At 40.5% G+C, this 15,951-nt stretch overlaps 1 protein-coding gene and 1 long non-coding RNA gene across 5 annotated transcripts in view; one reads left to right on the top strand and one right to left on the bottom strand.

The window, feature by feature from the left end:
- STXBP5 (syntaxin binding protein 5) overlaps nucleotides 1–7,343 on the bottom strand; it is a 165,408-nt gene extending 158,065 nt beyond the window's left edge. For 3 of the 4 annotated variants that reach the window (XM_025997976.2, XM_025997975.2, XM_072718870.1), the window contains exons 1-2: nucleotides 6,422–7,342; nucleotides 4,933–5,030 (exon numbers count right to left, since the gene is read on the bottom strand). In XM_025997976.2, the coding sequence (XP_025853761.1) occupies nucleotides 4,933–5,030; nucleotides 6,422–6,574 (251 nt within the window). In that variant the 5' untranslated portion in view covers nucleotides 6,575–7,342. Of the gene's footprint in view, nucleotides 1–4,932; nucleotides 5,031–6,421 lie in introns of all 4 variants that reach the window. The other variant, XM_025997974.2, reaches the window with a different exon arrangement.
- A 611-nt stretch (nucleotides 7,344–7,954) lies between these two features.
- LOC140593805 (uncharacterized) overlaps nucleotides 7,955–15,951 on the top strand; it is a 66,484-nt gene continuing 58,487 nt past the window's right edge. Inside the window, exon 1 of the long non-coding RNA XR_011994098.1 lies at nucleotides 7,955–8,193. This is a non-coding gene — a long non-coding RNA (uncharacterized lncRNA). The remainder of the gene's footprint in view (nucleotides 8,194–15,951) is intronic.

Below are 15,951 nucleotides of genomic sequence, written 5' to 3' on the forward strand. Positions count from 1 at the left end.
AAATGACTAGGATTCTTCCACAGACAAAAAGGGTGGCAGCGGGGAAGAGAAGATACAAATTTGGCCTAATTCCAGATAAATTTCACTTTTAACTTTCATTTTTAAGTAATCTGAACAAAAATCAGATTTCTAATACTGTAATTGTTTTACAAAATAAAACTAATAAGCAGCAAGTCTAACATTCCAATGCTATCTTACAAGTGCAAAATCATTAAACAATCATTTATCGCCTACTATGTGCATGAAAATTTCACATATATTATCCTATCACATCTCAATAGTAATTTTGAAACCGTGATTGAGAAGAACAGAGCCACTGAAAGACTCTTAAAAAAAAAAAAACAGTATTTTTTCAAGATTTTTTAAAAAGACTACATTAGCTATAAAAATAAATGAAATTACAGACTTCTTAAACAGTGCCTGGTACCTAGTTGCCTCTCAACAACTATTTGTTGGAATAAAATAATGAAGGTCTTGAATATTAAAACTACAGAAAAACTCTCATATCATATATTGAATATTCACCAAAACAGTCTCTGCATGGCCTTAAAAGCATTACTGCATTTAATCCTGATGCCAATCTCATAACCTAGGTAGGATTATCCTATATAACTGATGAATAACTTGGGCTAAGTCCAGTGGAACACCTGGAACTGTGCGAGTCTAGGCTGCCATACTGACAGCAGGGGCAACCCTGGCATTTAGTAGGTAGAAGCCAGGGATATTAAATCGCCTGCAATGTGCTGGACAAACCCACACAATTATCAAGCCCAAAATGCTATCACTACTGAGAGACACATGACCAAAAAATAAATAGATAATTGCAATGATTCCTCACCACATAATATCCAGATAACTCATGTTAACATTCAAGGTTCTCCACCTACTGGCTCCTATTTCTGTCTCCAACTGAAATAGGATCACTATTCCAAACCGTCTCCTTAGTATTCCTCTTAACTATGATTTGCTTCTCTACTATTGCCCAAACTGTTTGCCTAGAATAATTTCCCCAATGCCTCTTCCCTGTTACTGTGTGATCTCTACCTACTAATGTGTAGAAATGTTATCAATCTGCAATCTTTACCTGCAATCTGACTCTGCAGAATGTCCAAAGTGTCCCAAATAATATTCTAAATTCAATTGTTTAACTACTTCTAGTCTTTAAGTTAGGGCTGGAAACTTTCTAAAGAATCACATTCTCCATTTCTTTTAAACACTCACCTAGAATGATATATAGCCACTTGAAATTACAGAATTGTTTCTTGAAGAAATCATCTAATACACCATCTTCATTTTAAGAAGAAAAACAACAACAACAACAACAACAACAACACTGAAAAACATCTAATTTCTTAGTGGCAAGAAAAGAACCAGAATTCAGGCCATAGTTTATAACATAACGTTAGCACTTAATAAGAACTCCAATATACAAAAATCATCCTGTGAGCCTGCATTCAGCAACATTACACTGCAGTTTAAAAGACAATCCATGCTTTATCAGAGATTGCTATTTTACTGTATCTTCCGCAAGTCAAGAAGACATGAGGTTTTTAAATAATGTTGAAAATTATAACAAAAACTCATACATTTTTACAGAAAATTCAATAAATTTGAGATTTCATTTTTCTGCTTAGTCCTTGAAAAAGTCACACATAAAATGACTTCATTGTATTTAGACAAAAAACATTATAAAGATCAGAGTAGCCCATGGTTACAGTAATTCAAAATTATACTAGAAAACCCGGAGTCTAGATAAGGACAACAACAGCATTACTAAAAATGCCTTCATTCTTCAGTTAAAACTTTTCTCCATTTCTAGATATTGATATGAAAATAGACAATTAGATTATTTTGTCCCAATAATTTTCAACCCTGGATTAATCATAAAAATCAAGTTATTCTAATTTCTATATGACAAAAAGGAGAGAATTAAGATAAATCACATCATGGCTATACAGCACTCGGTATATAAACTTATGTTTTCCTGCTTCCTCTCAGTAAGTACATTCCAACCTCACATTCTTTTCAGAAGCCAAGAAGGTTGAACATAAAGCATGTTTATAATATCATTCACTTGCTACACATTAATGCAGGAAACATTAAAATTATCTTGCTTCATTTCTAGTTAGAGATTATTTAAAAAATCAGGTTTTCACTAATGCTTGTCTGTAAACATTAAATATCAATGTAATTTTCTCCTCTAGTCTTTTTATACATCAAAGCAGATTAATTTAGTACAGTCCAACACTGAGGAGGACATTCTATTAGATTAGAAATGCAATGCAAATTCTAATAGCCCAATTCTACTTCTGAAAACATCTCCTATTTTCTGCTCCAAGTCAAAGGAAAGAAAACACTTTATCTATTAGTATATATCTGCTCCAAAGACAATTTTAGGACAAATTTATTACAGGCTACAAGAGTTTAATATGTGAAGAAAATAAAGGACTGAAAGAAACCAATCGAAACAGCAAAAAATATTAAAGAGCAAGAGCAACAGAATATACCTGTAATAAGTCTGCGTGTTAGGCCAATAGAAAGTTTTGAAATTAGGAACTATTAATTTTAGTTTAGCTTTAAAAACAAAGAATAGAGAAACATAGATCTTAAATCACTATGTGGAAATTAAATAAAAATGACTAAAGGTCTTAATCATTTTCTATAAATCAAAGCCACAATAAATAAAGCTTAAGTAGCTTAGCTGCAACTTAAACCTAACAGAAGAAATAACTAGCTGGTATTACTGGTAGGCAAACCAATTTACCACTCTGGAATGTTCATATAAATCTCATTAAAAAGAAACACGTTTGGTAAATAGTTTTCCTGACTCCATTCTAAATATACTAATAGAGATGTTAAAATTAAAACAAAAATTAGAGTGTAACTGTAAACTATAATTATAGGCTCACTTTCATTTAGTCCTTAGCTATTAAAATGTATAAGCAAGTCATGTACAAGTGAGGATTTTGGACATCTGACCCTTGATTTTATTTGACAAGTAGAATCAAGCCTGTATTTTAATTTCTTTGTGTCAACTTGCTAATTACTCAGCTGCATTAAGGCTAACAGTCTTGTCTAAGAAAAGATCTGGTTTTATAAAAGTAGACTCACTGGTGGTATTTACTTGTATTAAAAATGAAAGGGGCAGACTTGCTGTTAAAATAAAAAAGTTCTATACTATTGGAAAATTGAAACTACACTGAGATAATAGTAAAACTTAAACCCATTTAAAAAAAAAAAAGTAAAATCTAAAAATAACTGATCTCTTTTTTCTTTTAATCCAGTGATGACATTCTTGGGAGGGAGGGAACAAAAAAGGTCTTTTAGTTCCAAAGAGTCCATCTAGTGACAACAATGCACTATTCTTGTCGCTACATGATGTTTTGCTAAATACCTAGTACTCACAATGACAAAATTAAGTTTCTGGTCCAACTTCACAAGACTAAAATAGGAACTCTAAACTAGAAGGTAATGATCACTGGATTTAGGAATAAAAACAACTAAACACTTGCAGCCAAAAATATTCCAGTCTTAAATATCCAGATATTTGGGCAAGAGCCCTTTAGACATACTCTTAGAAATTCACAGCTTCAGATCTAGCCTGGTCACATTCTACCGTTTCAACCGAACACGTGCACTACTGGCATCTACTATGAATATAGACGTCACTCAATAATACATACAACAGCCCATCTGAAAACTTTTCTAAGTATTTTGAAAGATAACACACTAATCATAAATGAAACTTGAGGCATATTCTGATACCATATACAGCAGTTCTTTGAAATGAAGATTTTAAAAGATCATAAGGAAAATCAAGGCATATGTTTAACTAAAATGCAGTTTCCTCCTCTCTTCTCAGGACCCAGATAAATCGAAAATGTGGGGGTCAGAGCTCCCTCCGTCTCTTTATTTTTTTGAGAACAGTACTTCTATTGTGATTATCTCGTGACTTTTTTTTCTTATTACAAACACATTACTTCAATAGGTAGAAGCAAATCCTAAAGATGAACGTAGCATCTGCTTTTAAAAATCTTATGTTTAAGTTTAAAAATAAGGGTAATTTTAATTAAGTATGGTTAAATTTCATGACAAAAGCAGTTTTATTTCAAATTAAATACTGTAAAAGTGAAAAGTATTCTCCACTGTTCAGACTAAAAAATTGATCTTGAAGAATGAGTAGGCATATAGAAAAACTATACTATGCCATGACAAAACTATTATAGTTCATGCATAGTCAAGAAAAATAATTCTCCTTATACTAATGCTTTGGAGTACAGCTAACATCAGTTTTTACATCAACATAACAAAAGGGAAAACATCAAGAGAATATACTTATCCATTTGCATTATGGTAACAAAATGCTCTAAAACTTCTAGAAATACCAACCCTTCCTATTTACTTAATTTACAGGGTTTGTCTTCAATTTTTTTTCTCAATGGGCAAGTCAGAAACAATCAAATTCAACCTCTAACTCATCAGAATGATAGGTCATAAATTCAATATCTGCCAAAGCACAGTATTTTTAAAAAGCAATTAAGGTGTGTCCTATGCTGTTGCTTTTAAGCATCATTTCAAACCATATTCCATTCAATACACTCCTAGCATAAGCTGATAGATGTCCCCTTAGAAACTTCTAGCCCCTTGCAAAGACTGTAGTTACTACAGCAAAACTTTAGAACTGGATGTGAATACATAGCTACATAGCTAGCTACCATAAACGGATAGATGAGAAACATCCCAGCAATATATAGCCTGAATAGATGTATAATCAAGGGAAAAGCCAACACCACATGATTTCACAATACATATGTACCTGATCATACCATTTCTATGGAATTAAAACAGAAAAAGCAACCAATCAGCAGTACAGAAAGACTGGAAAGAATACAGTAAAAGTGAAAAAAAAAAAAATTTAAATGAAAAGGATACAGCCTTAAAGCACCAGTCTGAGTTCCAACTGCCAGGATCTTCTGTACAGGATCAAAGGCCAGGGCTGACGGTTGATAGGGAAATCCATGGCGAACAGTCTAGGGATGGGCAAATGACATCACAGCAACCAAGGCAGCAAGTGGAATTTAAAAACAGAAAAATCAATAGAGGCATTAGAACCTAGAACCAATTAAAAGCGATGCAGAACACATACACATGCACTTACCGCCTTAAAAAACAACAAACAAACAAACAAAAAACCCTACAAAATCTACATTAACAAAATTTATTCACATAGAACCTGAAACCAAAAAAAATATATGTGTGTATACATCTCTCCCAGTGTTACGCTTCAATTTCTGCCTTACTACAATATTGATATTCTATAGAAAAAAAAATTTACTTGTGTTGTACACTATCAAGTCTGAGACCAAAATACTGAAGTTTTCAGTAGTCAAAAATCCTGTAAATTAATGTAAAAACGCAATCCATGCTTTATTTCAAGTGTGAGAACTTCATTACTTTATTCGGATGTCAAATGCCAACTACTGCTAAAAAAAAAAAAAAAAAAGAAAGCTGTTGTACTATTACTTTTGTCAAGGGTTCAGTAAAGCAATTATCTATCCCAAAATTTTGCAATTTTAACAGGATGAAAATAAGTACAACATATATTTTTGCATTTTGCTATTAAACCCTGAATTTTAGGGCAGGAAGGCAAAAACGTGTATTTAGACATTTCTAGAAACTGACATAGGAACACATGGTACTTTATGGCAAGTATTAATATCAAGTCAAGTTTGTATTTCTTACTGAGCATCCAGTGAATTAATTCGCTGCATCATTCTTTCCGAATTACAAACCGCTATGGCAATGGTGCCATTAATAGGCAAAAAAAAAAAAAAAAAAAAAAAAGAAAGAAAGAAAGAAAGAAAGAAAAAGAAAAGAAAGAGAAGAAATCACAGTACCAACTTTTTACCCAAACATAATGATAAAAGGACCCTGTGATTTCGTGTTTTAGGCTTCCTAGCACATTCTAAGGGAAAGGTGATAATAAGCAAATATCCAGTGGAACAGGTTTGGCTTTTAGATGAACAATATTCACTAGACAGTGTTTCCAAAGGAAACTTCGAAGTTGGTGAATTACATTAGAAATGCTTGGATATCAAGGCCATAAAGGTTATTAAGAATACTGGCTAAAGGTCGGCAAAATACGTTAGAAGCAACCTTGAAACGACTGCTGCATGGGAAAAGGGGAGAGAGGGGGGGAAAAAAACCCAAAAGGAGTTAGGATGATGTCAATCTCCAAAATAACCCACTAAAGCAAATGTTCGCTTGAGGAGGAGCGAGCGCTCCGTCCGAGGTCTGGTCTCACTGGCACGCGGTTCCCTCGCACTCCCAGGCGCAGCCCGAGCCGCCCCCCGCCCCGCCCCGACCCGACCCCGACCCCGACCCCGACCCCAATTTTCGCGGGGCTGCGCGCTCCGCTCACCTTGCAGAGCTGGAAGTGCTCGGACTGGAGCGTTTCCTGGATCTCGGGCTCCCGGGTCCCCGCCGGGTGCTGCTGCTGCTGCTGCTGCTGCGAGGCCGAGGACGAGCCGGCGGTCAGGCCGTCCAGCACCTTCCTGATGTTGAATTTCCTCATGGTCTCGGCGGGGCTCCCCCGCGGCCCGCGAGGGGAGGCGAGCGGCGTCCCTCGGCGCGGGAACCGAACCCGGCCGAGGGCAGCGTCCCCCGGGGAGGACACGCAGGAGTGGGGCCGAGTGGGCGTGCGAGGGGAAGCGGGCAGCTGGGGAGAAGCGCCAGAGGATCCAAACAGGAAATGCTGCGGCGACGAGCCCCGGCGGCGGACCCTCCGGGGCCAAGGCCGCCGCCGCCGCCGCCTCGCCCGCGGCCCCGCGGCGCAGCAGTGGCGGCGGCGCGCGGAGCCCGCACTGCCCGGCCTCACCTGGCCGCGGGCTGACTCTGCGCCGCGCCGCCGCCCCGGCTCGCCCCCGCCGCCGCCGCCGCCGCGTCCATGGCCCGCGGCCCCGCCGCTGCGCTCCCGCCCCGGCCCCGCAGTCCCACGGCGCTGCCTCCCGCTCCTGCGCCGCCGCCGCCTCCTCCCGGGGGTCGCCGCCCCGCCGTCCGCGGCCGCCGCTCGGCCTCCCCGCCGCTCAGCGCCGCTGCCCGCCCGGCATCGCACGCAGGGCGCCCGGGCTGGTCGCCGCGCTCTCCGCCCCGCTCCTCCGCCGCCGGACCAGCGCCCTCGCTCCTTTAGAGCCCCAGCCGCCCTGCTCAGGCGCCGCCGCCCCGCCGCCGCCGCCGCCCCGCCGCTCCCTCTCGCCCGACAGGGCGCCTCGGCGCACGACACCAACGCCCGCCCCGAGCAGCAGCGGCAGCCGCGGTTCCAGCGCCGGCCGCGGCGGTGGCGGCAGCTGGGCCTCCGCCGAGCGGAGCTGCTGAGCATGCGCACGCGCCCGCAGCGCCCGCTCCCGCCCCCCTCCGCTCTCCCCGCGCGCCCCCTCCGCGGGAGAGGAGCTGGGGCTCCAATGACCCTCTGCGAAAAGCCCAGAGCCCGGGGTAAATTTCTCCCACCCCAACCTCCGCTCCTCCTGCAGCTGAGAGCGTAAAAAAATGTCGACTGAAGAGCCGCAGGAAGCCTTTATTTTAAACGCGGTCATTAAAGCGGGGGTTTGTGTTCTCACCCTTTAATGAGGTGCACGCTCCCGGCTGCGGGCTGCGATATCGCTCTACTGCTGGGCTTTGTTTTGCATTGAGTTGGATTTGATTTTGGGGGGGGGGGGGTGGAAAGCGGTTATGTCTGTGCTTAAACGATGACAGACCTACGTACTAGAAAAGGAAAGGAGGTAAACCCGGGGGGAGACGGGGAGACGGGGAGAGGATTATTTCCTGAATCTGTTATGTTGGTCGGATTAAAGCGTGGCCACGGCAGGTAGCTGCTGGCAGGGGAGCGGTTCCAAGGCTGCGCGTCCGCCCGGGCCCGGGACACCCCGCCTCTGGGTTCAGTCCGCCAGCTAGGGTGGGTGGGGATGGAGGCGGGAGCAAGGGTGGAAGTAAACACCGCACTGCCCCTCTGCTTCTGGACCTGCAATCCGCCTCGTAAACGCTGATGGTCCGCTAAGTAAGCCCCAGCCGCTGCTCCACTCTTGCGAGGGGGAAGACGGGGCGGGATGTAGGGTTTGCTCGGACTTTTCCGCTTCTTTGCTGGCACAGCCTCGCTGTGGAGGTGTAGAGACCAACGTCTGGCTCAAGTTTGCAAAGGTAGAGATCCCTGCTATAGGGGCACCCTCCCGGAGAGCGTGTTCAAGAAAGAAAGGTGGACGGGGAAGCAAGAAGCATTCGATGGGCAAGGATGTGGGAACGGGGGGACACCTAAGGAAGGATGCGGGCGCATAAAGACTGATCCTGGTTCGTGGGGGAGTGAGTGGGGTGCGGCGGAGGTGGAGGTGGAGGTGGAGGTGGAGGGAAGACACTCTCTCGAGTTGGTAACTTGGCCCCTGACGGTCCAGTGAAGAGACAAGGAAGAGACACAAAGGGTTTCCTGGACCCAAATCAGAGGTGCCCGCCCTCTTCTTTGTGATTGGCCGCCTCCTGCCCGGTTCAGGGACGTTCTCGCCACACTATTGGTTGACGTGACAAGCCTTTAAGAATATTCAGCAAACCGACTACGACTGGGGCTTTGGGGATTTTGGGAAATGTAGTTCTCTGTGGAGCTTCCGCATCCAGGGACGAGGTCTTAACGCTGGAACCTGTCAAACTGTTTTCGTTGCATCCTGTTTATTGAACCACTCAGTTCATTCACTGGGTACAACGGACAGTAAAGCAAATTTGGGGGTTTTCTCAAGCTATTTCAGAGCGGCTCTGAAATTCTTGTTTACTAATTTGGTTCTCTGAAACACATTTTGGGTTCGAGTCATTGTGCTGGTAAACCAAGACACAGAAATGCAATACCTGCCTTTGACAAGCTCGCCACAGCCTAAAGAGGGCAAACCTCTCACAACAAGTAATTGTGCAACAATATGATGAGTTCACCGATGGAATCTTGCACAAGGACTAAAGAGAGTAACTTAACCAGCCAAAACAATACAAAACAAAACAAACAAACAAACCTAGATATGGTGATACACACAGTAGTTGAATTCAGATAAATAGGAAGTGACCAGGGAAAGAGGAGGAAGGACATCCGAAGGTAGATGGGGAGCTTATGGAAAGTACTTGGAGAGCTTTTTTAAAATACCAATACATCCATAGAGGAAAACTGCAAAAGAGATCATTTCCCCACAAAATTTTCTGATCCACCTTTTCATGTAAGTTGGAAATAAATTTATAAAGCTCTTCAGAGAAGGGACAGCTTCTTGCTGAGAGGACTTGTGGTGCAGTGGAAAAATCCTAGGCTCTGTTGTCTGCCAGACATGGATTTCAATCCAGGCCTTGGTGATAATGTAAAACATTGAACAAATTCCTTACCTTTCCTAAGGGTCAGATTCCTCATATGTAAAATGAAATTAATACTACCTTCTTCTTAGGGATTTGTGAGGATAAACTAGAAACAAATATAAGTTTGCGCTGTGTTGCTTAGCACTCTGTAGATAGTAAAAAATGTCAGTTTTTCCATTTTACTATCAGGGTCCTTGAGGTGAAAGGTATTCAAGAGATTGCTAATTTAAACCATTCCCCGGGCAGCCCCAGTGGCTCAGCAGTTTAGCGCCCGCCTTCAGCCCAGGGCGTGATCCTGGAGACTCGGGACTGAGTCCCATGTCCAGCCCTCTGCTTGGATCCTGCTTCTCCCTCTGCCTCTGTCTCTCTCTTTGTGTGTCTCTCCTGAGTAAATAAAAAAAAAAAAAAAATAAATAAATAAATCTTAAGCCAGTTCCCCATTTCTTACTTTACAATCTTTGTTTTGATTTTCATGCCTCATCCCTCTCATCAGATTATGAATTCATCCTGGCATTCCCAAAACTTCAGTTCATAGAGGACACATGACAATTAAGATGAATGTGGAACATACCTGCTAGTGGAGGTTAGCTTTGTGAACTTGCAATCCATCCTCTCCAAGCTCAAGGAGACCAGGACATATCCAGAATTCTATTAACTAAAAAATAACAATGCCCCGAAATATTTACCTTGTGATAGCAAAAATAAAATAATGGCTCTTGAAACTAATGAAAAACTAAACTAATTTTTCTCATAAGTCAGTTTCAATTGATCAATTGATTTTTTTTGATCAATTGATTTTTTAAAATTAAGATAGAAAAAAAGAAAAATTAAGATACAAAATTTAAGAATCAAAATTAGTTAATAATTTAAGTCAAGAATAAAATGATTAAAATTTTAATTTATGTTATGCATTTTAATGTTTAGCACAGAGATTTACCCTTAATAATCTCTCAACAAAGATTTATTTTTGTTTGTTTTAATGAATAGAATCAGTATATTGATTCCAAACAATACAGTAGCTTCTGCCTTTGGGCAAGCAACATTCCCTCAAATGAATTTTTTGTTTACCTATTGGTAAATATGGACCAAGAGATGGCGATGTAATAGTATATGCCACTGACAAATTATAGATAGTTATATTACATTTAGCTGAGTCAAGACAGCTTGAAACAATACTCGTTTAATACAATGAAAAGAAAAAAGAAAATCGACGTACAAAAAGAAAGGCACCTCATTAAATTACTCAGCATGGAAAGCCAAAGACCAAAGATTCATAACATTCCGGAAGCTGCCAGTCCTCATTGCATTGTTTAAAGGCTACCAGGCTAATGAAGGCTCTGTGATTGGTCTCATGGGGGTCACTAGGATGCTGATTGAGAGGAATAAAATAGACACTGAAGATAAATATTTTAATGAGAAATTCTATTACAAGCAAAATCTTTCTGGAAGTAGACCAAATCTAACCTTACCTGCTAGCATTTATTTATACCCACTTCATTTCAATTTATTGAATCTCAAAGGATATATGTGTGACAATAATTGATTCACTACACCATTTAACAGAATATTGAATTTAAATTATTCATAAATTGCAGCAGAGATATTAATTAGTTTGCCTATTTCAGGCCCCCTCTTCTGAATGGGTCCCCTAGGTCCTGCTGAGTTACTGAGCCAGGTATTGTGACCAGGTAATCATGTGTTCTGGTCCAAACAGATTGAGGCAGACACCCAAAATAGGCCAAGCCCAGAGATCATCTTCTTCTGGGAATTTGGAGTTGAATCAGACAGTGCTAATCAGTCTGAACTAGGAAGTCATGTGGAACTGGGACTGAAGCTAAGTATGCCCATACTTTGATGGCACATGGTAGAATGAAGCAGACACACAACCTACAGAAAAGTGACTCTACAGAGAGGTAGAGAGCAGAGTCCCCATTCCTGACCTTCCATTTCCCAGTCCTTATTCCTTATGAAATCTGGCTACTCTTTCTTTCCTTCTTTGTATAAATGAGTTTGAGTGAGTTTCTGGTTCTTACAGTCAATATTCTGACAGAAACTTAGACACAACCAGCCCCCAAATATAAAGGACTGTAGACATACTCTAACCATCTTTCACTAATAGTTTTACCTTCTGCTCACAGTTCTCCCTAGAGTTAAGAAGATGTGACAATAATCCAGCAAGGAGTTGGTGGCTTAGGGTGGAATGGTTAAATGTAGTGGCTGTGGTGAGAAAGGGTCAGATCCTGGATTGTATTTTAATGGTAGACTCAAGAGGATTTGCTGACAGTATGGAAGGAAAAAGGGTGATGCCTCAAAGTTTTGGCCTGAGCACTTCATAGAGTGGTGTTGCAATTTAATTTCCACATTTATGAATCCAGAATAATTTTATTACCATCTGTACCCGAGTGGACTGGACAAATATCATCAGCTAAATAAACAAGCCATGTCTGGGAACAAGCAGGATCCACTATGCTTGCTCTTTGTCAAGTTCTGGCCTTTCTAGAACAACAGATTAGGCAGATATTAATGAGCTTTCATTATTCCATAGGTTACCCCATCACTATTTAATATTATCTGCATGACTGTCATTAAAATATATATAAAAATGTCTAGATAAAGGCGAGTAAGTTCAAGTGAAGAAAAAATTCCATAAGTGCAAAACAAAACCAATTAAACCAAATGAACACTTAAATGTAAAATATGAGGCATTAATCTAATATAAGTGAGGAATATTACCAACTTCTTAAAATCTTGACACTGGGCAATCAGGAGTTCCTCAGTAAATTCTCACATATTTCAAATGCCATTTCCACAATGGACAAAATATTTGAGGTAAGGGATAATTACTCATAGTATTTTTAACTTCAGTATTTTAGGATTTAACTACTACTGTAAAAATTTTGAGAACTTTGCTAAACTTCTACCAGAAGTTCAGCTTTTTTCCTCAAAGAACTCCTTATAATTTGATTTGTAGACTGAAGACCTGGGAATAAAGTTTGTACTTTATTGTAGTTTATGCCATTACTCATGGTTAGTATGCTGTAGTGACTGAACAAGCTTTGAAAAACAGTTAAAGTTAGTATTTTGTTTCATCCCCCACCCTGTCTGCTCCCTTGCTTGACCCTTCCCCTCAACCCCTCTCCAACTCCTGCAACACACACACAAAGAAAGAGAGAATAAATTGTATATCACAATAATTCTAAATAGTATTCCCTTAGTAGACATCAAGCATACATACCAAGTGTGATTCTGAGGGAATTGCCAGGCCACACTTTTTTTTTTTAATTAAACACTACTCAGTATCAGATCAACAACTAAAAACTAGCATAGCAACAGAAAACTGAACACTTTTTCCTTCAAACAAAGTTACTTGACATGGTGACCCAATGAAATAGTGTCAGTTGCTATTGACTGATGTGACAGGGCCTTCCATCTCAAGCTCTGAGGTTGGACACAGAGCTGTGTCATATCATTTAGTCATTTGGGTATAGAATATTAGCTACTGACTTTCCTTTCATTCTGGCCAACCGTAAAGAATATCACCTGGGGCACCTGAGTGGCTCAGTTGGTGGGGTGTCTGCCTTTGGCTCAGGTCACGATCCCTGGGTCCTGGGATCAAGCCCTGTGTGGGTTCCCTGTTCAGTGGGGAGTCTGCATCTCCCCCTCCTTCTGTCCTTCCTCCTGTTCATTCTCTGTCTCTGTCTCTGTCTTTCTCTCTCACTCCCTCTCCCTCTCACAAACAAACAAACAAAATCTTAAAAGAAAAAGAATACCACATAAGAAATCAAAAAGTACCTAAATACTTACTTACTATATATACTTACTATAAGGAGAATGGGAGCAATCCTCTCTCCAAGGACCTATCAGAACCAAGAGAATAGTGCTAACAATGAAAACATGCAAGAGTACTAACTCTTAGAGGGTTTTTTTTTACAGGTGGATAGGCACAGCCTCAACTCCAGGGATGTAGTTCCTCAAAACAGGACCAGGTATCTAGCTGTAAAATCAGAATGCATTCTTTCACCGTGTTTTTAACCAACACCATACACTTAGTCTAACAACATTGTGTCCACAAACCCACAGTTCTAGTATAATAGTTCCCCCTTCTGAGTAGTTTTAGTCCCCTGTGGTCAACCACAGTGGGAAGCAGACAATCTTCCTGACTTAGCATAGGAAGCTCAGTAGTAGCCTAAGGATACATCACAATACCTACATCATTCACCTCTCTTTGCCACATCACACAGGTATTTTATCATCTCACATCATCACAAGAAGGATGAGTATAGTACAGTAAGAAATTTTGAGAGACAGACCACATTCACATAACTTTCATTATAGTATACTATTAAAATTGTTCTAGTTTATTGTTAATTATTATTATTAATCTTTTACTCTACTTAATCTATAAATTAAACTTTACTATAGGTATTTTTGTATAGAAAAAAGCACACATATATATATGTATATACATATGTGTGTGTGTCTAATCTATAAATCTATATAGACCTGTATATATATATATATATATAGGTTTGATGATATCCCTAGTTTCAAGCATCCACTGGGGGTCTTGGAACACATTTCATGTGGGCAGGGGTACCACTCTATCTTCTTCCCCTAGCTCTGGGCTGACATTCTTCAACTTTTAGGTAACCTCTGGCCTTATGGTCATCTGTAATTTTTACGTTATTCTATTTTCACACATCCACAGTCTTAATTCTACCTCCAGTGGCCACCGAACTGTTCCTGGTTCTATGACCAATGGCATGAACTAATTTTCTTTGGGCACATAATTTTTAATGAAACATCTCTATTAAGAAAACTACTAACATGTTAGCAAGCCAAAACATTAGTAAAGTCAATGTAAAAGATATTGACTATACCCCAAATAAAACAGAGCCTTTGTATTCTCAGCAAAATAACGCATCAAGCTCCCAAAGCCTTGGATAAAAATTTGGATAATTTCTGAGTGATTTCTTAAGGAAACCTTAGAAGGAAGATAAAACACTTAGCATAAGACAACTTCCTCAAAATTCTCTTCACCTATTTATATAAACCCCCTTCACGTCACTCTTCTCTACCTCATGGCAGGTTTTCCAATACTGTGATTCTTAGAAAGCCCAGCCTTTGCTGGATGGCTTACTCCCTCCCTCCAAATTCCCCAACCTCAATCCTCCCAGACAAATCTTTTCCATATACCTTCTTATGTAGCCCTGTCTACTACCTTCTCTCTGACACTCAGCTAGTATTCTCATCTAATCAGAAAGAAAAGGCGTGGATAGCCCAAAAGCACAAAGACTATTCTTCACAAGGGAGGGACAAGGAATGTGACTCTATACACCTTAGCAGTTTAGTTCCAGTTTGTTCCCGGTCCAGAAATACATCCAGAGATGCAGAGGACACAAAATTACTACCGTCTATAAAGCAAAGGAATACAAGAAGAAGAGTGCCCTACTGGTACAGCTTCCAAAACAGAAGATCAAGAACCTGAATCTTGGCACTTATGTTTATCTACCAAAAGGCTGATTTACTATTCCATTCTAGAAACATTGCTCTGTGCCCATAGTGTGACAGGTATTTTCCTGGGTGTTTCAGGGAATACAAAATGATACAACTTGGTTGTAGCATTCAATAAGATGGCATTAGTGATAAGGGAGCAAAATCCCTCCCCGCCAAAAAATGGCAAGAACCAATGCTGAATGCATCTTTTTATTCTCCTGAGGCTTACCACCATCTCTTGTTTTAAATTCTCCATAGCAACACTCTCCCATTGAGTGTGCACTCATCACTGTGGTACCTTTTCCCAGAGGATGGACTTCCCTAGAAGCAAACCTGGGGTTTGGGAAATGTGGGGTGCAAGGAGAAAAGACACTGGGATTACTCAATTCCCTATTATTCTTTCAAAACTTTTGACCACTCCCACTAGGTTTCATGCTGATCAACATGACCCAAATATTTCCAGCAGGACTTAATCTTGTTCAACAGGCCCCAAATACAGCTTCTCTTCCTTGGTTTCCTTATAACCATAATGAGGGTGTAACTTCAAGGTGTGGCTTTTTAATTGGGGTAAGTGGAGGTTCTCACATTTGCTTATGAGTTAGTTCCTATTTACCTTTCAGCATGATGCGACGTGCCTTTTTGAGTCTTGCAGTGAAAAACAAATGATGGTTTCTTTCAGCCTGGGCCTATATGAAGAAAAGGTACGAGGGACCATATGAGGGACCACATTGTTTTTTAGCAGTTGTAGTGACTTTTGAGAAGCCAGTGAAAACAGAGTAATTTGAGACCATCAGTCGACCAAAAAACTTTCACTTAGGACTAATACATTTGTGAAGGTAAATGCAACACTGTAAGGATGTAATGACATTTGGGTGGGGGGGGGGGTGAGGGGAGGTAGGGAGTACTGTCTATTGCTAGGTAATATTCCTGGTCTCTGTGCTGTTCCACATGATTCATATCTGGTTTTCAGGCAGGAGGTTTGTTTCCTCTCATTTAATAAAGGATCTATCTGTAAGAGCATCTAACCTTAATAACTTTATTTTGCCTTAAAATGTTCATGACATCGATACATGAACTCCTCTGCAG

Source organism: Vulpes vulpes, chromosome 1 (assembly GCF_048418805.1).
Source record: "Vulpes vulpes isolate BD-2025 chromosome 1, VulVul3, whole genome shotgun sequence".
Lineage (NCBI taxonomy): Eukaryota > Metazoa > Chordata > Mammalia > Carnivora > Canidae > Vulpes > Vulpes vulpes.